The sequence below is a fragment of the Scyliorhinus torazame genome, chromosome 3, assembly GCF_047496885.1.
Source record: "Scyliorhinus torazame isolate Kashiwa2021f chromosome 3, sScyTor2.1, whole genome shotgun sequence".
Classification (NCBI taxonomy): domain Eukaryota; kingdom Metazoa; phylum Chordata; class Chondrichthyes; order Carcharhiniformes; family Scyliorhinidae; genus Scyliorhinus; species Scyliorhinus torazame.
Window position 1 is genome coordinate 197,979,177 of NC_092709.1, and position 27,726 is coordinate 198,006,902.

A 27,726-nucleotide genomic window follows, 5' to 3' on the forward strand; every position below is an offset into this window, starting at 1 on the left:
GGGATGGAAATTTAGGGAGGGAATTTCAGAGTATATTGCCTAGGTGGTTGGAGGCGTGGCCAACAATCATTGAGCAATTCAATTCAGAGATGTGCAAATATCCCAGACGGTTGCAGAGCTCGGAGAGGCGATAGAAATCGTTAAGGACAAAGCCATGGAGGAAAACGGAAATAGCAGTGAAGAAGTTCTCCACACTGTTCCATACTTTCTGTCATGGAGGAACTGGACAGTGAACCCGCCATAATTGAATTCAACAAGGCCGTTAATTGTCTTGCCAGCGGCAAAAGAAACAACAACATTTGACCTGAAACCATCAAAAGTGGAAAACCAGAACTGCTGCAGCATCTCCATGAGCCTTTTGGTCTCTGCTTGAAGGAAAGACTTGTGCCTCAAGACATGCGTGATACAAACAAAATGGACTAACAATTACCAAGGCACCTCCTTTATTAAGTATTGTGGGGAAGGTCTTTGCACGTGTTGCTCTGACTTGATTGTAGACCTTGACATCACGCATCTACCCCTCAGCCTTAGTGAGACTTCAGAGCTGGCTGATTGACAGTTATCAGGATTTTTTCACTTCAGCAGTTACAGGAGAAGTGCCACGAACAGCAAAGCACATTACTTTCATAGGCCGAAGCCTTGGTGACGTATATCAGCAGAACATAGGCTGCCCATCTAGACTCTAGGGAATTATTTCTTCTTTGCACAAAGGCATGCATAGTTTCATCAGTTATGATAGAACATCGTCAACGACTTTCAAGATCAGCAGTAGGGTAAAGCAGGGCTGTGCTCTGGCACAAATTCGCTTTGCCATCTTTTTCTCCTTGCTGCTGTTGCTTGCCTTCAGCAACTGATAGGAGGTTGTCTGCCAGCATGCTAGAACTGACAGCAAGCTGTTCAACTTGGCAAGGCTGCGCACCAAGACCAAAGTGCGTAATGGCCTAGCCTATGAGTTGCTGTTTGCTAACTGCTGAACTGGCATCCCATATCAAAGTTTACTTGCAACAGCTTGTAGGTCAGTAATTTTGCATCTGCAAGGCGTTTGGACTGATGATCAATGTCAGAAAGGTCGAAGTTATGGGGCATGACGTAGAGACTCCACCTGCCATCAAAATCATTCTCCAGAGTGAGATCATCGACAGCTTCACATACTTTGGATGAACAATTGCAAACAACCTGACCCTCGATGTCAAAATCAGCAGCAGGATTATCAAAGCCACCACATTTGTCATGTCGAAGTTGAAAAGTTAAGTGCAGGCCAACAGCAAACTAGCTGAAAATAATCTTTCTAAAAATAAATTTACAGTGCCCAATTCATTTTTTCCAATTAAGGGGCAATTTAGCATGGCCAATCCTCCTACCCTGTACATCTTTGGGTTGTGGGGGCGAAACCCACGCAAACACTGGGAGAATGTGCAAACTCCACACGGACAATGACCCAGAGCCAGGATCGAACCTGGGACCTCAGTGCCGTGAGGCAGCAGTGCTACCCACTGCGCCACTGAGCTGTCCTAATAATTTTTTTTTTTAACTACCTTTTATTATTGTCACAAGTATGCTTACAGTAACACTGCAATGAGGTTACTGTGAAAATACCCCAGTCGTCTCACACCGGCGCCTGTTCGGGTTCACAAAGGGAAAATTCAGAATGTCCAATTCACTTAAGCCCGTTTTTCGGGACTTGTGGGAGGAAACCGGAGCACCCGGAGGAAACCAACGCAGATACCGGGAGAACGTGCAGACTCCGCACAGACAGTGACTCAAGCCGGGAATTGAACCTGGGACCCTGGTGCTGTGAAGCAACAGTTCTAACCACTGTGCTACCGTGCCACCCATCACAAAGCTCCACAAGTACCAGGCTTGTGTTCTCGGCCCCCTTCTTTACAGTAGCAGGGCATGGGAAACTTTTTTAAAAAAAATTTAGAATACCAAATCTTGGGGCGGCACGTGGTTAGCATTGCTGCCTACGGCGCTGAGGACCCGGGTTTGAATCCCGGCCCTGGCTCGCTGTCCGTGTGGAGTTTGCACATTCTCCCTGTGTCTGCGTGCGTTTCACCCCCACAACCCAAAAGATGTGCTGGCTAGGTGGATTGGCCACACTAAATTGCCCCTTAATTGAAAGAAAAATAATTGGGTACTCTAAATTTATTTTAAAAAAGAATACCAAATCCTTTTTTTTTTTTTTCAATTTAGCGTAGCCAATCCACCTAGCCTGCACATCTTTGGGTTGTGGTGGTGAGACCACTCAAATACTGGGAGAGAGGAATGGGAAACGGATGCAAGTCAAAAAAAGTAGTTGAGACAAATATTTGGTATCTCCTGGCAAGACAGTGCCAAACATTGAAATATACCAGCATGTTTGCCCTCGGGTCAGCCACACTCTGGCTGGGCCACGTGAGTTAAGTGGATGATGGCTGCATCCCCAAAGGCATGCTCTACGGTGAGCTTGCTAACGGGTAACTGAAGTCTGCAATACAAGGATGTCTGCATGCAAGACTTCCAAGTTAACTAGGATTGGAGTTGATGTAGGGACATCCTTGTGCTGACTGGAATGCCTAGTGACTAGCAGTAAGGGAAGATGCGGAAAAAAGCAGAGGAGAAAATAAATGACCAGATTTGGGGGGGGGGGGGGGGGAGAGCCAACCAGAAGTACAAAACATCAATCAACCTCTGGCTAATGCTATTCGTTTGTGCCAACTGGAAGGGACTGCCACTCCAGCTACAACAGATGATGGAAACGTAGAAACATTGAAAATAGGAGCAGGAGGAAGCCATTCGACCTCTCGAGACTGCTCCGCAATTCATAATTATCATGGCTGATCATCCAGCTCCATAGCGTAATCCCGCTTTCCCCACTATATCCGATAAAAACATAGGAAAACATGTTGAATACAGAAATGACATGCATACTGGGTGCAGTTCCTCATCTCCTGGGATGAACAGATGCCTAACTAAAAATGTTGTTGGTCTAATAGCCTGGGATTATATTCATTGGAGTTCAGGAGGTTGAGGGGAGATCTAATAGAAACTTACAAGATAATGAATGGCTTAGATAGGGTGGACGTAGGGAAGTTGTTTCCATTAGCAGGGGAGACTAGGATCCGGGGGCACAGCCTTAGAATAAAAGGGAGTCACTTTAGAGCAGAGATGAGGAGACATTTCTTCAGCCAGAGAGTGGTGGGTCTGTGGAATTCATTGCCACAGAGGGCGGTGGAGGCCGGGACGTTGAGTGTCTTATAAGACAGAAGTTGATAAATTCTTGATTTCTCAAGGAATTAAGGGCTATGGAGAGAGAGCGGGTAAATGGAGTTGAAATCAGCCATGATTGAATGGTGACGTGGACTCGATGGGCCGAATCGCCTTACTTCCGCTCCTGTGTCTTATGGTCTTATAAGTCAACTCATCAGTTCATTGGGATTTTGGGCAGCAAAACAAGTTATTAATTGAACTAAACTTGTCGGTATTCTGCAATTTGCACTAAAAGATTGACCATTCTGTCTACTTGCACCTGGTAACTATTCTTCTCCCTGGAGGGACTATCACCCTACCTCGCTGTTTTGACCTGTTGATGACATTTCTCTTTCCCCCCCCACCCCCCAAAATATACTTTATTCATAACATTTGTAAAAATATATTGCAAAGCATTTCGAAAAGACATTTCCAGAAAGTGCCATAAAACTCAACTTGTCTCAATACAGTATGTTCCATTCCTAGGTACCTCTAGCCTGTTGTAATTCTTTTGATAATTGACATTCTACTTTTTACATTGTACATTAATGATCTAGACGTGAATGTGGGAGATATGGGGCTGGATTTGGAAACGTGCCAAAATCTCGTTTGGCGCAGGGGTGGAGAATCAATGTTTAGGATGGAATCGTGCCTGGCGCCGCTCGGGCGATTCTCCGGGCCCCGAATATCCGTGCGTTCACGATTTACGCTATGCGGCTGGGGGGCCATTGCCAGAGGCCCATCCAGCGATACTCCGCACCCAGCAGGCCGAGTTCCCGACGGCGTGGTTCTAACCACGTATGGCCGGTTGGGAACCTCGCGTGGCGGCTGCGGACTCGGTCCACGGTCGCCCTGGTGGGCGGCCGGGGCAGCGATCAGCTGGGCCGATGCAGGGGTGCGCGTTCGACCTGGGGGGGGCCTACATTGTTCATGTTGGTCCGCCGCCTGAGTACGCCATGGCGCTCGGCGCGGCAGCTGGAGGCCGCTGCCGTGTGCACGCGCGGTTTCAGAACCGGAAGTGCAGGGGCCCATTCGTGTAGCGAAAACTGCCTGAAGCACTACGGGTCCGTGCCAGACCCTTCATGGTAAGTGAATTGCTATTTATTTTTTGCATGAAACTGGGGAGTGCAACGCTAGCGGTTCTACGCCGGCGTGGAGACATAGCCCCATTTTCGGAGAATCCAGCCCATGATCAGTAAGTTTGCAAATGTCATGAAAATTAGTGGTGTGGTAAATAGCAAGCAGGTAACCCTTAGATTACAAGACGGTATAGACAGGCAGATGGCCAGAACAGTGGCAAATAGAATTTAACCCTGAAAAGTGTGTGGTGATGCCTTTTGGGAGGACTAACCAGGCATGGGAGTACAAAATGATGGGTGGTAGCAGGACCTGAGGGACTTTGGGGTGCGTGCCCAAAGATCCTTGAAGGTAGCAAGGCACCGTAGATGAGATGGTTAAGAAGGCATTTGGGATACTTTCCTTTATTAGGTGAGACATAGAATATAAGATCGGGGAGGTTATATTGAAGTTGTATAAAACCCTTATTAGGCCACAGCTGGAGGACTGTGTGCAGTTGGGCAGCGCAGTGGCACAGTGGTTAGCACTGTTGCCTCACAGCACCAGGGACTGGGTTCAGTTCCAGCCTTTGGTGCCTCTCTCTGTGGAGTTTGCACTTTCTCCCCGTGTCTGCATGCGTTTCCTCCAGGTGCTCTAGTTTCCTCCCACTGTCCAAAGATGTGCAGGTTAGGTGGATTGGCCATGATAAAAATTACTGCCTATTGTGCAGATTAGGGTTATGGGGATAGGGTGGGGAAATGAGTTTATGTATAGTTCTCTTTCAGAGGGTCGGTGGTGACTCGATGGGCCGAAAGGCCTCCTTCTGCAATGCAGGAATTTTAATTCTATATTTGCCAAACTGTAGGAAAAAATGATTGCACTAGAAAGGATGCAGAAGAGATTCACCAAGATGTTGTCTGGGCTGGAGCATTTCACTAATGAAGAGAGGGTGGTTAGGCTGGGGTTGTTTTCCTTAAGAGTAGAGAAGTTGAGGGGGGGATCTGATTTATGTGTACAAAATTACGATGAACTCAAGAAACTTTCCGTTTAGTAGAAGTTTTCCAGCCCCTTGGTGTACTATGATTTAAAGGCTTTAGGCAGTGACCTTCCCCCATTGTGCCATCTGCAGTGGCAGCCCCAAGTCCTTCAACATGTTGTCCTGGACCTTGGAATGTACCAGTCTGCAACACCTGGTCGACGATAACTCTTTACACTGGAAGATCGAGTTTCAGGTGGACCAAAGACTGTCTCTCACCGAGTTTATGATCCTCCAGCCATTTGCTTCTGTGCGTCCCTGGGAACAACCTATAGAGCAGAGTCCTGTACCACAGAGCTGCTCGGCATGAACCTCAACAAAAGAACTATTGTGCTTTTGCAAAATTTTATTAAATAAAGTATATTTTTTTAGAGGAAAGAATGCTATGCATCCCCACCCTATCTACTCTTACAAGGACATTGTGGCTCTCCTAAACTTAATAGATTTTCCAATATTGGTTCTTGGAGGTTGTCTCATGACACCGATTGTATTCCCTGTGCTGTAATAATACAGGATTGTCTGACTTTGTAATGTTTTTAGTACTTTAAAAGACATCTGGAGTGAATAAACACTTGTAAAGCAAATGTTAAATGAGCTTCCTAAAATAAGCATAGGAATCGGGAGGGGAACTAGAATGCTGCCATATTCCAGTGCAGACTTAGCTAGAGCAGGGGAATGTTACTTTGAAGCAACCTTGCAAGTTCTTCTTTGTGAACCAGTTCAGGCTAGCTTTTTTCCATAAAAAGCTTACCGGAAACAGAAGTTGACCTGGTTTCAATACTTGACTTTCTGTCACCTGTTAGGCTAGATAGGAGCAGGTGTCTCTCTGCGCCCCCCCCCCCCCCCCTCCAGTATGGGGAACAGTTTGGGCATGTAGTTGTAGGTAAAAGTCTGTAGTGTTTTTGAGGTAGCAAGCCATTGTGGTTCAGGATTGTGTGTGGTATGTGTGACAGACGGTGACTATTGTTGACTGTAAGCCAATCAGTCCACCATGTCTGCACCAGCACTCCAAAAGAGCAATTAATTAGCTCTCCTCCTTCTGCCTTGGCCGGAACCCCGGGTCTGACCTGATCACAGGCATGCACCCCCCCAACCTCCCTCCTAGCGACCCCAAAATCGCAACCTGTGCCCGGGACCCTGCCAGACTCGACCCCAAAATCGTACCCAGTGCCTGAGACCCTGCCAGGCGCAAACATTTATCTTCCACATGGTTAGACTTCTCCCATCGATTCTGGGACCATCCAGAAACAGCCGCTGACCGAGGAAGGGCTGTGAGACTAAAACAACACGGTTGTAATTCTCCTCTCCCAGTAGACTCGTTGCAAACGTCCAAGCGATCGGAAACAAACTGGATAAGCTTAATGCTAGACTTGCCTCTCGAGACTGCTCTGTTTCACGGACACATGACTCACCCCTGCCTCAGCAGACTGTGCCATCCAACCAGACGGCTTCTCAATACACCAGATGGATCACACGGCATCATCAGGCAAAGCAAAGGGTGGAAGGGTTTGTCTCCTCATCAACTTCTCCTGGTGCTCAGTTGTGGTGACCCTGGCGAACAACTGCCCGCTGGACCTGGAATCCCTGACTGTGAAGTGCAGCCCATACTACCTTCCACGGGAGTTCACTTCTGCCATTATCACGGAGGTCTACATCCCACTCCAGGGAGAAGTGAAGACGGCGCTTGATGAATTGTACACTGCTATAAATAACAGTGAAAAAGAATACCCGGAGGCCTAGTTCATTGTGGCCGTGGATTTCAACCAGGCCAACCTCTAGAGTTTACTGCCAAAATTCCACCAACACATCTCCTGTCCCACCAGGGGCACCAACATCCTCGACCACTGCTACACAAACATCAAGGGTGCTTACCCATCCATCCCCCAACCGCACTTTGGAAAATCGGACCATAAGATGGTGCTCCATCTTTGTCATACCAGCAGAAATGTAAGCGGGAAAATTCTGTTAAGAAGGCCGTGCATAAAATAAAACCTGAACAAAAAAAAACAACAAAAAAAAGGTCTGCAATGCTGATCGGAGGCAACAGAAGAGCTCCTATGCGAATGCTTGGAGTTAGTGTACTGGTCCAAATTCAAGAGCTCAGCAGCCAACTTAAATGAGTATGCCACCACCATCACAGACTTCTTCAGGAAGTGTGTAGACAATCTTGTGCCAAAGAAGATAGTATGTACGTTTCCCCAACTGGAAACCATGGTTTAATCAAGAGATTCACTCCTTACTGAAGGCCAGGTCCGAGGCGTTCAAGACCAGTGACCCTGACCTATACAAGAAATCTAGGTACGACCTCCGCAAAGCCATCAGGGATGCCAAGAGACAATACCAGACTAAGCTGGAGTCACAGACTAAAGACCCGATTCTCGGCAGTTGTTGCAAGGCTTAAACAGCATGACTGGCTACAAAGAAAAGCCAAATAGAATCTCCAGCAGCAGCTCACCCCTCCCCATGAACTCTGTTTGGTTCGAGCAGGAAACCATCAAATTGTTGTCATCTGCTCCAGCAGCCTCGGACACAGCCGCACCTAGCGTCACAGCTTCTGAAGTCAGATTAGCCTTCTTGAAAATGAAACCCGGAAAGCAACAGGTCCTGACTGAGTCTCTGGACATGCACTCTGATCCTGCGTGGATCAATTGACGGTTGTGTTTGCGGACATTTTCAGCCTCTTCCGACTCCATTCTGAGGTTCCCACTTGCTTCAAGAAGACCACCATCATACCGATGCCAAAGAGTAACCAACGTGCCTCAATGACCACTGTCCAGTGACCTTGAAATCTATCATTATGAAGTGCTTTGAGAGGTTAGTCGTGAGACACATCAGCTCCATACACCCACAATGCTTTGACCCGCTGCAATTCATATACCCGCCACAACCGGTCCACAGCAGAAGCTCCCTGGCCCTACACTCATCCCTGAAGCATCTCAACAACAACAAACTCCTAGGTCAGACTCCTATTCATTTACCACAACTCTGCTTTCAACATCATAATTCCAGCCAAACATATCAAAAATCCAAAACCTAGGACCTTTTATCCTCGACTTCCTGACCCATAGACCACAATCAGTAAGGATAAACAACAACACTCCCTCCCACAATCGTCCTCAATACCAGGACCCCGCAGGCTGCGTACTTAGTCCCCTATTATACTCCCTAAACACACACGATTGTGTGGCAAAATTTGGCTCCAACTCCATCTACCAGTTTGCTAATGACATGACAGTAGTGGGTCAGATCTCGAACAAGGATGAGTCAGAGTACAAGAGGGAGATAGAGAACCTATTGGCATGTAACGACAACAATCTTTCCCTCAACGCATGTTAACTAAGGAGCTGGTCATTGACTTCAGGAAGCAAACGATCGTACACATCTCTGTATCAATTGTGGAGATGGTTGACAGCTTTAATTTCCTAGGTGTCCACATCACCAACAATCTGTCCTGGTCCACCCACGTCGATGCTACGACCAAGAAAGTGCCTATACTTCCTCAGAAAACTAAGAGAATTCGGTATGTCCACACTGACTCTTACAATTTTTACAGATGCATCATAGAAAGCATCCTATCTGGCTGCATCACAGCCTGGTGTGGCAACGTCTTAGTCCAAGACCATAAGAAACTAGAGTCGTAAACCCAGCCCAGTCCATCACGTGAAACAGCCTACCATCCATTGACTCTGACTACACCTTCCGCTGCCTTGGGAAAGCGGGCAGCATAATCAATGACCCCTCCCACCCGGGTTATTCTCTCTTCCAACCTCTTCAATCGGGCAGAAGATACAAAGTCTGAGAACATGCAACAAATTCAAAAACCACTTCTTCCCAGCTGTTACCAGTCTCCTGAATGATCCTCTTCTGGACTAAACTGATCTCTTCACACATCATCTCTATTGAGTATCATAACACTCCATATGCTTCACCCGATGTCTATGTATTTATATTTGTGTTTTTATGAATGTTCCATGTTTTTTCAGGGCAGCACGGTAGCACAATTGGATAGCACTGTGGCTTCACAGCGCCAGGGTCCCAGGTTCAATTCCCTGCTGGGTCACTGTCTGTGCGGAGTCTGCACGTTCTCCCCTGTCTGCGTGGGTTTCCTCTGGGTGCTCCTGTTTCCTCCCACAGTCCAAAGATGTGCAGGTTAGGTGGATTGGCCATGCTAAATTGCCCTTCGTGACCAAAAAGGTTAGGAGGGGTTATTGGGTTATGGGGATAGGGTGGAAGTGAGGGCTTAAGTGGGTCGGTGCAGACTCGATGGGCCGAATGGCCTCCTGCACTGTATGTTCTATGTATGTATGTATGGAACGATCTGTCTGGACTGTACTCTGAACAATACTTTTCACTGTACCACAGCACACGTGACAAATCCAATCTTCCTATAAACCCTGCGCGTTCTTCTTTTTCAGATAACAGTCTAATTTCCTTTTGAATGTTTTGATTGAACCTGCGAACACCGCACCCTCAAGTAGTGCATTCCAGACCTTAACACTGTGACAAGATTATTTTCCCTTTAACTTTTGCTTCTTTTGCAATTACTTAAATCTGTGCCCTCTCTTGATCCTTTTCATGAGTGGGATGTTTCTCCCTATTTATTCTGTCCACACTCCTCAGGATTTTGAATACCTCTATCAGATCTTCTCTCAGTTTTCCTTAAAGAGAAGGCTATTCATCTAAGTGTACATAAAGAGTGAAACTTTTGAGTTTTTTATGAATGTTAACTCGGAGCTTGGGCGTCTGTTCTTTTTCAATTGCTGCTTCTCTTCTCCAGAACTGCATGCACTTGTCAATTGCCCGATAGAAGACCATCATAATGTACAAGTAGTTCTTTGTGGATGATTTTTAAAAAATAAATCTGCTAACAATGTGGGATTCCACTGAGGTGCTGAGCATGTTGAAAAATGTCCGTTGAGATTACAAGTTAAGTCTCTGTATTTTAATTTTAAAGTATTCTTGGGCACCTGATAACTGGTAGCAAAGTCTAGTTGTCTGACTGGAATCATTATGAGGAGAGGTTGAATAAACTCGATTTGTTCTCACTGGAACGACGGAGGTTGAGGGGCGACCTGATAAAGGTCTACAAAATTATGAGGGGCATAGACAGGGTGGATAGTCAGAGACTTTTTCCCAGAGTAGAGGGGTCAATTACTAGGGGGCATAGGTTTAAGGTGCGAGGGGCAAGGTTTAGAGGAGATGTACGAGGCAATATTTTTACACCGAGGGTAGTGGGTGCCTGGAACTCGCTGCCGGAGGAGGTGGTGGAAGCAGGGACGATAGTGACGTTTAAGGGCATCTTGACAAATACATGAATAGGATGGGAACAGTGGGATACGGACCCCGGAAGTGTAGAATATTTTAGTTTAGATGGACAGCGTGGTCGGTGCAGGCTTGCAGGGCCGAAAGGCCTGTTCCTGTGCTGTACTTTTCTTTGTTATTATCTGAGCTGCACTTAGCCTCAGTGTTTCAGCAAAATTAAGTGACAGAATATTTTGCATAACCCAAAGCTCAGTTCTACATTTTCTACTATAGTTAATATACTTTGAGCCAGGGGCGGAATGTGGCACAGTGGTTAGCACTGGGACTGCGGCGCTGAGGACCCAGGTTCGAATCCCGGCCCTGGGTCACTGTCTGTGTGGAGTTTGCACATTCTCCCCATGTCTGCGTGGGTTTCACCCTCTCAACCCAAAGATGTGCAGGGTAGGTAGATTGGCCATGCTAAATTTCCCCATCATTGGAAAAAAAGAAATAGCAGTTTCTCCCCAACACCAGGAGTGCACGGTAGAATTCTTCCATCGATTCCTCAGGGGTTTGTCACCTTGTTGCAAGCAGGTGCCGGGCATAGACCTGGTTTACCGGGCGAATATGGTGTCCTTTTAGCAGCTCTATTGCTGCATCGAAGTCTTCCGCTTCCTCGATGAGTGTGTAAATCTCCAGGCTCACCCTCGAGTGCAGGACTTGTAGTTTCTGCTCTCCCATGGGTGTGTTTTCGGCCGTCCCGAGATACCCTTTAAAGAACGCCAGCCAGTGCTTGAAGATTGCCGCTGAGTTAGCCGTGTGAGGGCTGAGTTGCAGACACTCCGGCTTGATTTGGAGCTCCATCCTTCTTAAAAAAAACCCAACTTATTAAATTGATGCACGATCAATGACCACGAAAGCAAAGTTGTCGTCCAACTGAAGGCTTTAATAAGCTAGATGTTTCCCCCAGCAGCTCGGGTACAGAATGAAGGCTGCAGGGGCGGCACGGCCTCTTATACCCTGCCTAGCAGGGCGGAGCTGCCATACATCCTAACCAATAGAAAGCATACAGTTTCCAGCAAGGTGCTCCAGCCTATCAGGTACCGTAATACCTAGAATACCACATGGAGGCATCCGACTCTTGACACTTTTGTCATTTAATAGCTTAAATACTTAATTTCAACATAAATTCCAAGTATACTTTCTTTCATTTGTGGGTATTTAACACTTTCTCAGCTAACCAACGGGGGGATGTATTGTAAATTACCTAACTATTTCTGGATCTTTATCTTGACTAAATGGGAAATAATTGATAATGTGATTTAACAAGATGACCAGTACAATGCATCATGCATTTTGTTTCATACAATCCAGTTGATCGTAATTTTCATAGCCATCAGGAAAGCAAAGTATAAATGTATAATTTCACCGCTATTGCATTTCATGTTCTCAGTCCTTTCCTTTATGTGATGAATACATAAGAGATTTGTTTATTAACAAAAACAGAAAATACTGGATAATCTCAGCAGGTCTGATGGCATCTGTGGAGAGTGAAGGGAGCTAACATTTGAGTCTGGTTGACTCTTTGTCAAAGCTTGTTTACTAACACAGCTTTACAATATTAAATGCTCGAGTCTTGTTGCAGATCTAGACACTTCCATCACTGAGAATATGTAGATCTGTAACCGTATTGATAGTCTGCTTTTCAAGATAATTAGAAGCTGCTGATAACTGAGGAATGTGACAGCATTTCTTGTGGCAGTCAATCCTTGATTAGTTTACTTGTACTGGTGTTATTTGGGGAACTCCTGTCTTTTACACAATCTTCAGTTAATCTTTGGGCTAAACGTCACAAATGAAATTTCACGATGTCAGTGACGCAGAAAGCAAAGCTTCTAATTGATTCATCATAATTTTCCCAGTGATATATTTTGAATGTTTGTACTCACAGACATTGAAATCTCACTATGTCTTCTATTCCCTCAGATAATAAACTGCTCATTTTGGTTGGATTCAAGTGGATGACAAAGGTACACTAATGGAGGGAATTCACTCAGGCTGCTACAAGTATCTTTGAGCCAAACATAGCACACACAATGTTCCTTGGGTGAATCTGATTACCTGCCTCTCCCTCATACAGGGCCAACAGTGTGAACACAGGATACATAATGATACATTTCTTTTGAAGAGGAATGTAACTTTAAAAGGAGTACATTCAAAAAGTTTACAAATATAATCATGAACAGATTGATCTCTTTCAGCAAGTATCTTTCTGTATTTCATCTTCTGCTTTTATCATGGATAATTTGCAATTATCTTGCAAAACATAAATGGTAATAGTAGACCGCTGTCTCACCCTGTACCCGATTACACCTAGGTACAGTCTCACCAAACTGTCCTGATTGAGCGGTCTGTCCCAGTTATAGAGTTATACTTCTTCTATAGCTCAGTCAAGTCAGTTTGTGAACTTTTACCAGTTCACCTGATCAAAAAACTTTTCTACAAAGCAGGTGTATTGCTCTATGCTTCTTTCACTTAACATTATATGTGCAGAATCTCAGGAAATATAGACTAGATGGAACAAATAGATCAAAGACCTGCATGACGAAGCTGACAAGCCAACTGAACCCGAACCAGTGAATGAATAAGACATTTTCCGCGATGATTTAGGGCCTAATCTTCTGGAGTGTGAAGTGTTTAGGCTAAGGGTCCTTCTTGTTTGTTCTTGTTTATTCCCTTATTTCCCCTTTTAAAAAATGTTGTTGTTGCATTTTTTGATCCATGGATGTTTACTGGACTTATACCTTTAAGGCAAAACAGCCCATAAGCAGCCTGTACCTTTAATTCAAACAGAAGAATCCAGAAGGCTGTGCTGTTTTTGACTGGCTGACGTCAGATGGCGAGGTTTGATGGATTTGGCTGCTGGCCAATGAATTGGCCCAAAGGGCTATGTTCTGACTAGTAATAGGTGGTGATTGGATCCTATCCCACTGAAATGTTTGAGACCAAAGGAGCTTTCAGTTTCATTTTGGCAACGGGGAGGTAAGGGTTCCAGCCAAATCCTCTACCAGAAAGCTGCTGCTAACTCTCTCCCAAAAGATCGATCTAATCCTCTCCATAAGGCCACTGTGAGGGCTGACTCTCTCTCCAGCAAGACTAGGTCTCATTCTCTTCGGACTCCAAAGTCTTGAAGTGAAACCACAAGACAAAGGCAAGTTTTGATGTGCAATAAAGTGTCTACACAGAAAAGTATAGGCTGGATGTGAACCTCAAGCTGAGGGCCTAGTTTGATAAGTGTTTCTCCAGAAGGCCTGTCATCAGTGAGTACTAAGTTTTCTAACCCGAATGAATGACTCTGCAAAGAAGACCATTACCAGCTGCAAACCAAAGACTTTAATCAACGAGCGTGCTGTGAGGAAAATGTGTTACGGAACCACAATTTGAAGCAAAGACTCGTATCTTTTGACTTTCATCCTTATTATTTTTACCCCTTTCCCCTATCTTGTGTGTGAGGGTAGAGGGTGGAACTGTTAAAGGGGGTAGTAAGTATTAGCTTGTCGCTATCCAGTTGTATTTACCGCATGTTTCATTATTCCTGTTATGAATAAACAGTGATTTTGTTTCAACTTACAAACCTTGTGACTGTAATCATTCGGCAGCCAAGGGCCAAAGACTTGAGGTATTTTTATAAGAATTATTGGTTAATTCACTTGTGTTGTGACTCTGGGTCACATGGGGCTGGAATTGACCACACATTTCTCCAGTGTGGCTTAACATTAGCGCTATAAAATAACTGAAGCTAGGAGCAGCAGGCCGGCACAGTGGTTAGCACTGCTGCCTCACAGCGCCGAGGTCCCAGGTTCGATCCCGGCTCTGGGTCACTGCCAATATGGAGTTTGCACATTCTCCCGGTGTTTGCATGGGTTTCGCCCCCACAACCCAAAGATGTGCAGGGTAGGTGGATTGGCCACGCTAAATTGCCCCTTAATTGGAACAAATGAATTGGGAACTCTAAATTTATATTTAAAAAAAAAAGAACTGAAGCCAAGGAAAGCAGAAGGATTTGATGACATTTATGGGAAACCTTTATAAAACGGTTAAATCCCAACTGCTGTATTTTTTAGAAACAATGTTGAAGCCTTGAAGAGAGTGCAGAGTAGATTTATTAGCATGGTACCTGGATGAAAGACTTCAGTTATATAGCGAGACCAAAGAAACAAGATATTTTCCTTTGAAAGGATTACGGGTATATTTGATCGATTTGTCTAAAAACATGAATAGTTTTCAGAATAAAAAGGAGTAATTATTTCTGGTGGTAAAGGGATCGATAGCCAGGGCACACAGATTTGAAGTAATTGGTAACAAACCCAAGACAGTGTAAAGTTTAGAAAAAAAAATTATATTTATTGAGATTTTACATTTTAACGAACAACGCAACAAACCCACAGACGGGACTTGTACAGCACCACAAGAAAAAGTAAAGGCTCAACATGTATGAATACAGAGGGGGCAAGAGAACAGCAGTACACTTGGGTCAATACAATCATTAGACATAACTTGATATCTCTAAAATCCCCATTAGAGAAGAAGGGAGAACAGAATAAAGCCATGGAAACGTGATAAAATTGTGCACACCTTCCCAAGCGATGATTGCTGCAATTACCAAAACAGGAGCCGGAATGTGGCGACTAGGGGCTTTTCACAGTAACTTCATTGAAGCCTACTTGTGACAATAAGCGATTTTCATTTTTCATTCATTTTCATTTCAGGATAAATCTTTTGCACCATCTTTGGGCGCGCACTAAAATATATCCCCTCAACTCATGCAGTGCCAGAGGCACCAATGACACATTGCTACTTCTTTCCCTTAGATACCAAACACGTCTGTACCCCTGCAGGATCCAATCACAGATGAAAAAAATTAAGAAAACTCACGAGAACCCGAGGTCTAAACTGGTAGGAACATAGGAATTAGGAGCCGAAGTAGGTAATTCAGCCCCTCAAACCTGCTCCGTCATACAATCAGATCATTGCTGATCTCTTCCTGGTCTCAAATTCCCCTACCTACCTGTTCTCCATATCCCTTTAACCCATTAAAAAAAAATCAGAAATATATCTATCTCCTTCTTGAAACAATTGAATGACTCAGCTCCAGTGCACTATGGGGCAGCGAGTTCCAGAAATTCACCATCCTCTGCGAGAAGTAGTTTCTCCTCATCTCAGTTCTAAATCTACCGCCCCTCAGCCTATATCTGTGGCCTCTTGTTCTAGATTGCCCCCTCCCCCACAAGGGGGAACATTTGGTCTATGTTTAAGTTATCCATCCCTTTTAGTATTTTATAGAACTCTATCAGATCCCCTCTCATCCTTCTAAACTCCAGCGAGTATAAGCCCAAACTGTTTAATCTCTCCTCGTATGTCAACCCTTTCAACCCTGGAATCAATCTGATGAACTTCTGAACATCCAATGCCACCACATCCTTCTTCAAATAAAGGGACCAAAACTGCACACAGCACTCCATATGTGGTCTCACCAACACCCTATACAATTGCAACAACACTTCTCTACTTTTATACTTCATGTACGGGGTTGGGGTCGCGGGTGATTGTGATGGCCCTGCTTCTGTTGACTCCAGCAAAGTATTCAGGAAGTCCTGTGGTGGTGGTCACGTTGGAGATTTGGAGGCAATTCCGGCAGCACTTTAGGTTGGGAGCGGGGTCGAGGGTGATGCCGCCAATGAGGGGGAATCGAGCCGGGGAGGATGGATGTGAGGTCCCGGGGATGGGAGGAGAGGGGGATCAGAGAGATGAAGGATATGTTTCTGGGAGGGTGGTTTACGAGCTTGGAGGAGTTGAGTAGTTTAGACTGGCGCGGGAAAAGAGTTTTCGATACATGTAGGTGCGGGACTTTGCGTAGAAGGTTTTTACGACCTTTCCTGTAGCACCCACCTCATTCTTGGAGGAGGTGTTGTCAGTGGGGTGCTGGAGATAAAGTGTCCATGGAGGAGGTTAATGCTAAGTGGGAAGAGGAGTTGGGGGTGGCATGAGAGGACGGTTTGTGGTGCAAGGTGCTGCGGCGGGTGAATACCTCCTTGTGTGCGAGGCTGGGGCTGATACAGCTAAAGGTGGCACACGGCGCACCTGGCGAAGTCCAGGATGAGCCGACTGTTTGAGGGTTAGAGGACATCTGTGAGCGGTGTGGGAGGGGCCCTGCTAATCATTACATATTTCTGGTCTTCTCTGAAGCTGGAAAGATTCTGGAGATCAGCTTTTAGCACCATTTTGGCACTTTTATATGTAGATGTGGAGCCCGATCCCCTGGAGGCCATATTCGGGGTGTCTGACCTGCCGTAGTTGCAGACTGGTGTGGGGCAGATGTTTTGGCCTTTGCCTCACTGATTGCTAGCAGACAGGAACTGTTGGGGTGGAGATCAGCTTCTCCACCCTGTGCCTCGGTGTGGTTGGGGGACCTAATGGAGTTTTTAGCCCTGGAGAAGGTGAAATTTGTCCTAAGGGGGGTGAGTCATGGGTTCCACAAGAGTTGGGTTTGTTCATTTTGCATTTTGGAGAGCTGGTTACCGTCAACTGTTGTGGGGGGGGGGGGGGGGGGGGAAAGAGGGAGTGGGGGGGGGGGGGAAAGAGGGAATGGGGGGGGGGAAGGGAATGGGGGGGGAAGAGGGAATGGGGGGGGGGAAGAGAGGGAATGGGGGGGGAGAGAGGGAATGGGGGGGGAGAGAGGGAATGGGGGGGGGAGAGAGGGAATGGGGGGGGGAGAGAGGGAATGGGGGGGGGGAGAGAGGGAATGGGGGGGGAGAGGGAATGGGGGGGGGAAAGAGGGAATGGGGGGGAAGAGGGAATGGGGGGGGGTGAAGAGGGAATGGGGTGGGGGGAGGGGTTCTTGTGTAGGGGGTATAATATGTTGGTGTTATTTTTGTTATTGTAAAATTGGACTAAAAATACTTTAAAAAACAAAAAGCATTTATACTCCGGTCCTTTTGTAATAAACGCTAATATTCCATTTGCCTCTTTAATTACATGCTGTACCTGCAGGATGACTTTCTGCAATTCATGAACAAAGACACCCAGATACCTCTGCCCAGACACATTTTGAATCTGCTTCCCATTTTGATAACTGCCTTTCTATGATTTTAAAATAAATTTAGGGTATCCAATTCATTTTTTCCAATTAACGGGCAATTTAGCGTGGCCATAGAATCATAGAATCATAGAAGTTTACAGCATGGAAACAGGCCCTTCGGCCCAACCAGTCCATGCCGCCCAGTTTTTACCATTAAGCTAGTCCCAGTTGCCCGCACTTGGCCCATAACCCTCTATACCCATCTTACCCATGTAACCATCTAAATGCTTTTTGAAAGACACAATTGTACCCGCTTCTACTACTACCTCTGGCAGCCCATTCCAGACACTCACTACCCTCTGAGTGAAGAAATTGCCCCTCTGGGCCCTTCTGAATCTCTCCCCTCTCACCTTAAACCTATGCCCTCTAGTTTTAGACTCCCCTACCTTTGGGAAAAGATGTTGACTATCTACCTTATCTATGCCCCTCATTATTTTATAGACCTCTATAAGATCACCCCTAAGCCTCCTACGCTCCAGGGAAATAAGTCCCAGTCTATCCAGCCTCTCCTTATAACTCAAACCATCAAGTCCCGGCAACATCCTAGTAAATCTTTTCTGCACTCTTTCTAGTTTAATAATATCCTTTCTATAATAGGGTGACCAGAACTGCACACAGTATTCCAAGTGTGGCCGTACCAATGTCTTGTACAACTTCAACAAGACGTCCCAACTCCTATATTCAATGTTCTGACCAATGAAACCAAGCATGCCGAATGCCTTCTTCACCACCCTGTCCACCTGCGACTCCACCTTCAAGGAGCTATGAACCTGTACTCCTAGATCTCTTTGTTCTATAACTCTCCCCAACGCCATACCATTAACTGAGTAGGTCCTGGCCTGATTCGATCTGCCAAAATGCATCACCTCACATTTATCTAAATTAAACTCCATCTGCCATTCGTCGGCCCACTGGCCTAATTGATCAAGATCCCGTTGCAATCCTAGATAACCTTCTTCACTATCCACTGTGCCACCAATCTTGGTGTCATCTGCAAACTTACTAACCATGCCTCCTAAATTCTCATCCAAATCATTAATATAAATCACAAATAACAGTGGACCCAGCACCGATCCCTGAGGCACACCACTGGTCACAGGCCTCCAGTTTGAAAAACAACCCTCTACAACCACCCTCTGCCTTCTGTCGTCCAGCCAATTTTGAATCCAATTGGCAACCTCACCCTGGATCCCGTGAGCTTTAACCTTCTGCAACAACCTACCATGCGGTACCTTGTCAAAGGCTTTGCTAAAGTCCATGTAGACAACGTCTACTGCACTGCCCTCATCTACCTTCTTGGTCACTCCCTCAAAAAACTCAATCAAATTTGTGAGACATGATTTTCCACGCACAAAGCCATGCTGACTGCCCCGAATCAGTCCTTGCCTCTCTAAATGCTTGTAGATCCTGTCTCTCAGAATACCTTCTAGCAACTTACCTACTACAGACGTTAGGCTCACCGGTCTGTAGTTCCCAGGCTTTTCCCTGCTGCCCTTCTTAAACAAGGGCACAACATTCGCCACTCTCCAATCTTCAGGCACCTCACCTGTGGCTGCCGATGATTCAAATATCTCGGTTAGGGGACCCGCAATTTCCTCCCTAGCCTCCCACAACATCCTGGGATACATTTCATCAGGTCCCGGGGATTTATCTACCTTGATGCGCTTTAAGACTTCCAGCACCTCCTCCTCTGTAATATGCACACTTCTCAAGACATCACTATTTATTTCCCTTAGTTTCCTAACCTCCATGCCTTTCTCCACCGTGAATACCGATGAGAAATATTCATTCAGGATCTCACCCAACTCTTGTGGCTCTGCACATAGATGCCCTTGTTGATCCTTAAGAGGCCCTACTCTGTCCCTAGTTACTCTTTTCCCCTTTATGTATCTGTAGAATCTCTTTGGATTCTCCACTGCATTATTTGCCAAAGCAATTTCATGTCCCCTTTTTGCCCTCCTGATTTCCCTCTTAACTCTATTTCGACAATCTCTATACTCTTCAAGGGATCTACTTGATCCCAGTTGCTTATGTACGTCATATGCCTCCTTCTTCTTTTTGACCAGAGTCTCAATATCTCGAGTCATCCAGGGTTCCCTACTTCTACCAGCCTTGCCCTTCACTCTAAAGGGAATGTGCTTACCCTGCACCCTGGTTAACACATTTTTAAAAGCCTCCCATTTACCAGCCGTCCCTTTGTCTGCCAATAGTCTCCCCCAATCTACCTCTGCAAGTTCCTGTCTGATACCATCAAAATTGGCCTTGCCCCAATTAAGAATTTTAACTCTTGGGCCAGACCTATCATTCTCCACAGCTATCTTAAAACTAATGGAATTATGGTCACTTGTCCCAAAGTGATCCCTCACTAGCACTTCTATCACTTGCCCTTCCTTATTTCCCAAGACGAGGTCAAGTTTTGCCCCCTCTCTAGTCGGTCCATCCACATACTGAATGAGAAATTCCTCCTGAATACACTCAACAAATTTCCCTCCATCCAAGCCCCTAATGCTATGGCTGTCCCAGTCAATGTTGGGAAAGTTAAAGTCCCCTACTACTACCACCCTATTATTCTTGCAGCTATCTGTAATCTCCTTACATATTTGCTCCTCAATTTCCCGCTGACTATTTGGGGGCCTGTAGTACAGTCCTACCAAGGTGATCTCTCCCTTCTTATTTTTCAGTTCCACCCATATAGACTCAGTGGGCGAACCCTCGGATATATCCCCTCTAAGTACTGCCGTGATGTTCTCCCTAATCAAAAACGCCACTCCCCCTCCTCTCTTACCTCCTGTTCTATCCTTTCTATAGCATCTGTACCCCGGAACATTGAGCTGCCAGTCCTGCCCCTCCCTTAGCCATGTTTCAGTCATAGCTATAATATCCCAGTCCCATGTGCCCGTCCATGCCCTGAGTTCATCCGCTTTGCCCGTCAGGCCCCTTGCATTGAAATAAATGCAGTTTAATGTAGACCTTCCTTGCTCTCTGCCCTGCTTTCTCTGGTCATGCTTTACACACTCTCCCTTCCTGCCTTTTGTTTCTGTCCCCACTGACTTCCTACATCGGTTCCCATCCCCCTGGCACATTAGTTTAAACCCTCCCCAACTGCACTAGCAAACACCCCCCCGAGAACATTGGTTCCGGTCCCACCCAGATGCAGACCGTCCGATTTGTACAGGTCCCACCTCCCCCAGAATCGGTCCCAATGTCCCAGGAATTTGAAACCCTCCCTCTTGCACCATCTCTCAAGCCACCCTGCACATCTTTTGGGTTGCGGGGCTGAAACCCACGCAAACACGTGGAGAATGTGCAAACTCCACACAGACAGTGACCTAGAACCAGGATCGAACCTGGGACCTCGGTGCGGTGAGGAAACCGGGCTAACCAGTTGCGCCACCGTGCTGTCTTTCTATGTTTTTGACCAAAATGGATAACCTCACACTTATTCACGTTAAACTCCATCTGCCAGATTTTAGCCCAATTTCCTGGCCTATCTATCCATCTGTAAAATCTTTAACTCCTCTTTCCTGCTTGCTTTCCTGCCCAGTTTCCTCCGGGTGCTCCAGTTTCCTCCCACAGTCCAAAGATGTGCAGGTTAGGTGAATTGGCCATGATAAATTGCCCTTCGTGTCCAAAAAGATTAGGTGGGGTTACTAGGTTATGGGGATAGGGTGGAGACGTAGGGTTAGATAGGGTGCTCTTTCCTCGGGCCGGTGCAAACTCGATGGGCCGAATGGCCTCCTGCACTGTAGATTCTATGATTCTATGCTACCAGCATGGTAGCATAGTGGTTAGCACAGTTGCTTCACAGCTCCAGGTCCCAGATTTGATTCCCGGCAGGGTCGCTGTCTGTGCGGAGTTTGCACGTTCTCTCCGTGTCTGCGTGGATTTCCTCCGGGTGTCCGGTTTCCTCCCATAGTCCAAAGATGTGCGGGTTAGGTGGATTGGCTATGCTAAATTGCCCTTGGTGTCCAAACAATGTTAGGTGGGGGTTACTGAGTTACCGGGATAGGGCAGATACGTGGGCTTCAGTAGGGTGCTCTTTGTAAGGGCTGGTGCAGACTCGATGGGCCGAATGGCCTCCTTCTGCACTGTAAAGTTTATGATAACCTTTGAGTATCATCCCTAAATGATCCTATGTTGCACTTTATCCCTACTGACACATCATTTATACAGATTGTAAACAGTTGAGGTGCGAGAACTGACTCCTGCGGCAGGCCACTAGTGTAGTTCACCAGCCGGAAAAGGATCGATTTATCCCGACCCTCTGCTTTTTGTTAGTCAGCCACTCCTTAACCAATCTGGTATTCTACCCCCAATCCCCTGTGATCTCACCTTCTGTATCAGTCTTAATAGTACCTTGTTAAACTCTTTCTGGAAGTATAGATATACCACATACCCAGGCTCCCCATTATCCACCATGCTTGTTATCCAACTTGCTCGTTATGTCCTCAAAGAACTCGAGCAAGTTTGTCAAGCATGACCTACCCTTCATTTTCTTTCAATAAATTTAGAGTACCCAATTTTTTTCTTTCCAATTAAGGGGCAATTTAGCATAGCCAATCCACCTAACCTGCACATCTTTGGGTTGTGGGGGTGAAACCAACGCAGATATGGGGAGAATGTGCAAACTCCACACGGACAGTGACCCAGTGCCAGGATTTGAACCCGGGTCCTCAGCGCCGCAGACCCAGTGCTATCCACTGCGCCACATGCAGCCCTGACCTACCCTTAATAAAACTGTGCTGACAATGGTGGATTGAGCTTTGTCTTTCCAAATGTTTAATCATCTCCTCCTTCATGATTGATTCCAGCAACTTCCCACCACAGAGGTAAAGCTAACTGGTCTATAGTTTCCTACTTTCCACCTCCTTTTCTGAATAGGGGAGTCACATCAACGCATTTCCAATCCACCCCCTTTTCTGAATAGGGGAGTCACATCAACGCATTTCCAATCCACCGGGACGGTTCCAGAATCCAGGGAATTCTAAAATATCATAATCAATGCATCAATACCTCTGACTCCACCTCCCTTAATACCCTGGAGTGCAAACCATCAGGTCCTGGAGACTTATCAGCCTTTAATCCCATTAATTAATGCATGGTAGCACAGTGGTTAGCACTATTGCTTCACAGAGCCAGGGAGCCGCGTTCAATTCCCGGCTTGGGTCTGTGCGGAGTCTGCACGTTCTCCCTGTGTCTGCATGGGATTCCTCCTGGTGCTCCAGTTTCCTCCCACAAGTCCAGAAATAAGTGCTTGTTAGGTGAATTGGACATTTTGAATTCTCCCTCTGTATACCCGAACAGGTGCCGTAGTGTGGCGACGAGGGGATTTTCACAGTAATGTCATTGTAGTGTTAATGTAAGCCGACTTGCGACACTAATAAAGATTATTATTATTATTATTATTATTTATTCAATACCTTCTCCCTCGTGACAGGTATTGCACTAAGTTCTGCAGTCTTTGGAAAATCTTTATTATCCTCTACAATGAAGACAGGCTAGATATTGATTAAGTCCTCCACCATCTCTGTGTTCCCCATTATTACCTCACCAGTATAATCCTCTGAAGGGCCCACATTTACTTTGGCTATTCTCTTCCTCTTTATATACTTATAGAAACTTTTGGTATCAGTGTTTATGTTTTCTGCTAGTTTCCTTTCGTAGTTCACCTTGGCTCTTTTGATTTTTTTTAAAATATAAACATATTATTGAGGTATTTATGGTTTAATAACAACAACAGAAGAAACAATGTACATACAAATATCAACATAGTGCAAAAGCCGTCTTCCTCTCTCACAGGTCCCACCTTTTCTAACACCCTACTCTAAGCTGAACTAAACCCCAGCCCCCTCCTCCCGCCTTCCCGCTGACGGTTAATTTTCCCCAAAGAAGTCGACGAACAGCTGCCACCTCCGGACGAACCCTAACATTGACACTCTCAGGGCAAACTTGATTTTCTCCAGACAGAGAATGCTAGCCATGTCAGTTAGCCAGGCCTTCGCCTTCGGGGGCTTTGAGTCCCTCCAAGCTAATAATATCCATCTCCGGGCTACCAGGGAGGCAAAGGCCAGAACGTCTGCCTCTTTCTCCTCCTGGATTCCCGGGTTTTCCGACACGCTGAAAATCGCCACCTCTGGACTCGATGCCACCCTTGTTTTTAACACCTTGGACATGACCTCTGCAAACCCCTGCCAGAATCCCCTAATCTTCGGGCATGCCCAGAACATAAGGACATGGTTTGCTGGTCCTCCTGCGCACCTATCTTCTACTCCAAAGAACCTGCTCACCTGGGCCACTGTCATGTGGGCCCAGTGAACGACCTTAAACTGTATCAGGCTGAGCCTGGCACATGTTGTGGACGCATTGATTCTACTCAACATGTCCGCCCAGAGAATGTCCTCTATCTCTCCTCCTAGCTCCTCTTCCTATTTGTATTTCAGCTCTTCAGTCTGCGTTTCCTCTGACCCCGTGAGTTCCTTGTAAATGTCCAAAACCCTCCCTTCTCCCACCCACATTCTGGAAACTACCCTGTCCTGTATCCCCCTTGGCGGTAGGAGCGGGAAGGTTGAGCCCTGCCTGCATAGGAAGTCCCACACCTGCAGGTATCTAAACTCATTCCCTCCCGTCAATTCAAACTTCTCCTCCAACTCCCTCAGGCTGGGAAAGCTCCCCTCCGTAAACATATCTCTCATCCTCTCGATCTCTGCTCTCTGCCATCTCCGGAACCCTCCATCTAGCCTCCCCAAGGCAAACCGGTGATTATTACAGATTGTGGACCAGACCGATTCTCCCTCTGCTCCCACATGTTTCCTTCATTGCCCCCAGACTCTCAGGGCTGCTACCACCACGGGGCTGGTGGAGTACCGGGCAGGGGGGGGGAACGGCAGAGGCGCCGTTACCAATGCCCCCAAACTAGTGCCGTTGCATGATGCTGCCTCTACCTGCTCACACACCGACCCGCCCCCCCCCACCACCCACTTCATAATCATGGCTATATTCGCCGCCCAATAATAATTACTAAAGTTCAGCGCCAGCCTGCCCCCCCCAGCTGTGCTCCAGCATCCCCTTTTTTACTCGCGGGGTTTTACCCACCCATACAAAGCCAGAGATCACTTTATTGACCCGTTTAAAGAAAGACCATGGAATAAAGATGGGGAGACACTGAAACACAAACAGGAATCTCGGGAGGACTGTCATTTTCACTGTCTGTACCCTCCCAGCCAGTGATAAAGGGAGCATGTCACACCTTCGAAAATCTTCCTTCATTTGGTCTACTTGTTGGGCCAGATTTAACTTGTGTAGCCGTTCCCGCACGACCTGGATGCCTAGGCACTGAACGCTTCCCCCTACCACTCTAAACGGCAGCTCCCCCAATCGCCTCTCCTGCCCCCTTGCCTGGATCGCGAACATCTCACTTTTCCCCATGTTCAATTTATAGCCCGAAAACTGGTCAAATTCCCCCAGAATCCTCATAATTTCTCCCATCCCTTCTAGTGGGTCCGAAACATATAGGAACAGGTCGTCTACGTATAGCGAGACTCTGTGTTCCAGCCCCCCCTAGGACCAGCTCTTCCAGCCCATTAAGGTTCTCAACACAATTACCAGCGGCTCTCTGGCCAGCGCAAACAGCAGTGGGGAGAGGGGGCATCCCTGCCTCGTCCCCCAGTGCAGCCTAAAATATCCCGATGTCAACCTGTTCGTCCGAACACTCGCCACAGGAGCCTGATGCAACAACCTGACCCAGTCGATGAAGCCCGTCCAAATCCAAACCGCCCCAGTACCTCCCACAGATATTCCCATTCCACCCGATCAAATGACTTCTCTGCGTCCATTGCGACCACTACCTCCACGTCCCTACCCTCTGGGGGCATCATGATCACATTCAGCAACCTTCTTACGTTTGCCGTCAACTGCCTACCCTTAACAAATCCCGTCTGGTCCTCCCCAATCACGTCCGGAATGCATTCTTCAATCCTAGAGGACAAGATTTTGGCGTCTACATTTAGTAAGTAGATCGGTCTGTAGGACCCGCAAAGCTCCGGGTCCTTCGCCCGCTTCAAGATCAGTGAGATTGTGGCCTGTGACATCATCGGGGGAAGCACCCTTCTCTTCCTTGCCTCATTAAATGTCCACATCCGTGGCGACCCCAGCAAACTTTTTATAAAACTCCACTGGGTACCCGTTCGATCCTGGGGCTTTACCTGACTGCATGGCCTTCAGCCCATCTGCTATTTCTTCCAACCCGATCGGGGCCCCCAGCCCTTCTACCAACACTTCGTCCACCTTCGGGAACCTTAGCCCCCCCCGAAGAATTGCCTCATCCCCTCCGACCCCGGTGGGGGTTCCGACTCATACAGCCTGCTGTAAAACTCCTTCAACGCCTTATTAACCCCTGCTGAATCATCGACCAAGTTCCCATCCCTGTCCCTTACTTTCCCAATCTCCCTGGCTGCTTCCCTCTTTCTGAGCTGCTGCGCAAGCATTCTGCTGGCCTTCTCTCCATATTCATAAATCACCCCCCTCGCCTTCCTCAGCTGCTCCACCACCCTCTCTGTAGTTAACAAATCAAACTCCGCCTGTAGCCTCCATCGTTCCTTTAGAAGCCCTGCCTCCGGGGTCTCCGCATAACTCCTGTTGACCTGAAGTAGTCCCCTTATTAGTCGGTCCGTCTCTGCTCTGTCTACCTTCTCCCTATGGGCCCGTATCGAGATCAGCTCCCCTCTAACCACCGTCTTCAGCGCCTCCCAGACCATTGCAGCCGAGACTTCCCCTTTGTCATTGACTTCCAGATAGTTCTGGATACATTTCCTCAGCAGCCCACACACTTCCTCATCCGCTAAAAGTCCAACATCCAGTCTCCAGTGCGGGCGTTGGCCACCCTCCTTGCTCACCTGTAGGTCAATCCAATGCGGGGCATGATCCGAGATCGTGATCGCTGAATACTCATTGTCCACTACCCCTGCCAGTAAAGCCCTGTTCAGGATGAGAAAGTGAATCCGGGAGTACACTTTATGCACGTGTGAGTAGAAGGAAAACTCCTTCACTCTCGGCTGCCAAAATCTCCATATCTCCAGGGGTCCCCCCCCCCCCCCCCATCTGCTCCATAAACCCCTTTAGCTCCTTTGCCATTGCTGGCACCCAACCTGTCCTTGAGCTTGACCAGTCTAGCCCTGGGTCAATGACTGTGTTGAAGTGTTCCCCCCTCATGACCAACTTACGTGAATCCAGGTCAGGGATCTTTCCCAACATCCTCCCAGTAACAGCACTATGCAAACCACACCCTTCAATAGGCATAACATCTGCCCACCCCCCACTGCGCTTCCGTGAGCTGGCCCGCCTGGCCAGCTTGGTGGGCCCCGCCCTCGGACACACATATGCAAAAAGAAGTAGCAATACCAACCCAATTGCCCGAAAGAAACACAAAGAAAATCAAAGAGCAGATCCAACATCTAAAATTCACACCTCTCTCCCCCATCAGTGCAAATGCAAACTTTAACTCGCATAGCTCTGCAGCAGGCCCCAAATCAATACAGAATAAATACACTTCAGATAACGTCCAACAACAAAAACTTTTTTTTAACATGAACGCTGCAGCAAAGTTCAAACCCCTCAGTCCACCACCAGCCCTTTCCTTCTAGCGAAGTCCATCGCATCCTCAGGCGACTCATAGTAAGAATGTTGCTACTCATGAGTGACCCAAAGACGGGCCGGATACAGCAGCCTAAACTTAACCTTCTTCTTGAAAAGGGTCGACTTTATCTGGTTGAACCCTGCTCTTCTGCTGGCCACGTCCGCACTCAGTTCCTGGTATATACGCAAGATGCTGTTCTCCCATTTACAGCTCCGTGTCTGCCTGGCCCACCGCAAAATACACTCCTTGTCCAGGTACCTGTAGAATCTCACCACCATTGTCCTCGAGGCGTCCCCCACACGCGGCTTCCTCGCGAGCGCTCTGTGATCTATGTCCACCTCCAAGGGTCGGGAGAACATCCCATCCCCCATTAGCTTCTCGAACGTGTCCGCTATG

The 27,726-nt window shown here is 47.0% G+C and overlaps 2 protein-coding genes across 2 annotated transcripts in view; one reads left to right on the forward strand and one right to left on the reverse strand.

Annotated features, from left to right (window-relative positions):
• commd8 (COMM domain containing 8) overlaps window positions 1-1,086 on the reverse strand; it is a 93,758-nt gene extending 92,672 nt beyond the window's left edge. Inside the window, exon 1 of the mRNA XM_072497850.1 lies at window positions 969-1,086. Within this exon, the coding sequence (XP_072353951.1) occupies window positions 969-1,086 (118 nt within the window). The remainder of the gene's footprint in view (window positions 1-968) is intronic.
• Window positions 1-27,726, forward strand: part of atp10d (ATPase phospholipid transporting 10D) — a 375,226-nt gene that overhangs the window by 6,811 nt on the left and 340,689 nt on the right.